This window comes from Penaeus monodon, chromosome 30 (assembly GCF_015228065.2).
Source record: "Penaeus monodon isolate SGIC_2016 chromosome 30, NSTDA_Pmon_1, whole genome shotgun sequence".
Classification (NCBI taxonomy): domain Eukaryota; kingdom Metazoa; phylum Arthropoda; class Malacostraca; order Decapoda; family Penaeidae; genus Penaeus; species Penaeus monodon.
The window spans coordinates 34485968-34486578 of NC_051415.1; the positions used below are offsets into that span (position 1 = coordinate 34485968).

Consider the following 611-nt stretch of genomic DNA (forward strand, 5'->3'; position numbering starts at 1 on the left):
GGCCCCACCCGACATGCAGACATACACCCCCCATCCCAGGCCACCCCCTCGCTACCTCCCCCTTCCCTACACACACTAATCCCTAGATTTCCCTCTCTCCCCACCCACCCCCTCTCTCCCCACCCTCCCCCTCTCCCCCCACCCCTCCCCCACCCCTCTCTTTCCCACCCGCCCCTCTCCCCCTTCCCCTCTCCCCCCGCGCCCCCGCGCCCACGCCCCAACGCCCACCTGCGCCGTGGGTGAAGCGGTGGGCGGCAGTGAGATGGGCAGGTTGAGGACGCCCATGACGATCGGGAAGCCGGGGTTGGAAGGGGCGTCGACGAGGTGCTGCGTGTCGACGGGGAAGGCGGAGGGCGTGAAGGCCACCTGCCGCGTCGTCAGGTGCTGGATCTTGCCCCGGGACACCACCTGTTTCAGGGGGGGGGAGGGAGAAAGATATTTCGGTCAGTGATCAAGAGAAAACGACATGTTGGTCATACTTCTTTTCCATGTTATTTCGATACAAATTCCATGGTTGTTTCTGCTATTGGGGTTACTATTGTTATTTTTGTTATCCCGTAATTTCCTCTGTTCCTACTGTTTCTTTTACCACATCTGTTATTTATATTACC

The 611-nt window shown here is 59.4% G+C and overlaps 1 protein-coding gene across 1 annotated transcript in view; it reads right to left on the reverse strand.

Moving 5' to 3' along the window:
- The window catches only part of LOC119592746 (alpha-1-inhibitor 3-like), a gene marked incomplete at its 5' end in the record, with an annotated part of 26706 nt that overhangs the window by 13311 nt on the left and 12784 nt on the right, over positions 1–611 (reverse strand). Inside the window, 1 exon segment of the mRNA XM_037941681.1 lies at positions 229–408. Coding sequence (XP_037797609.1) covers positions 229–408 — 180 coding nt within the window.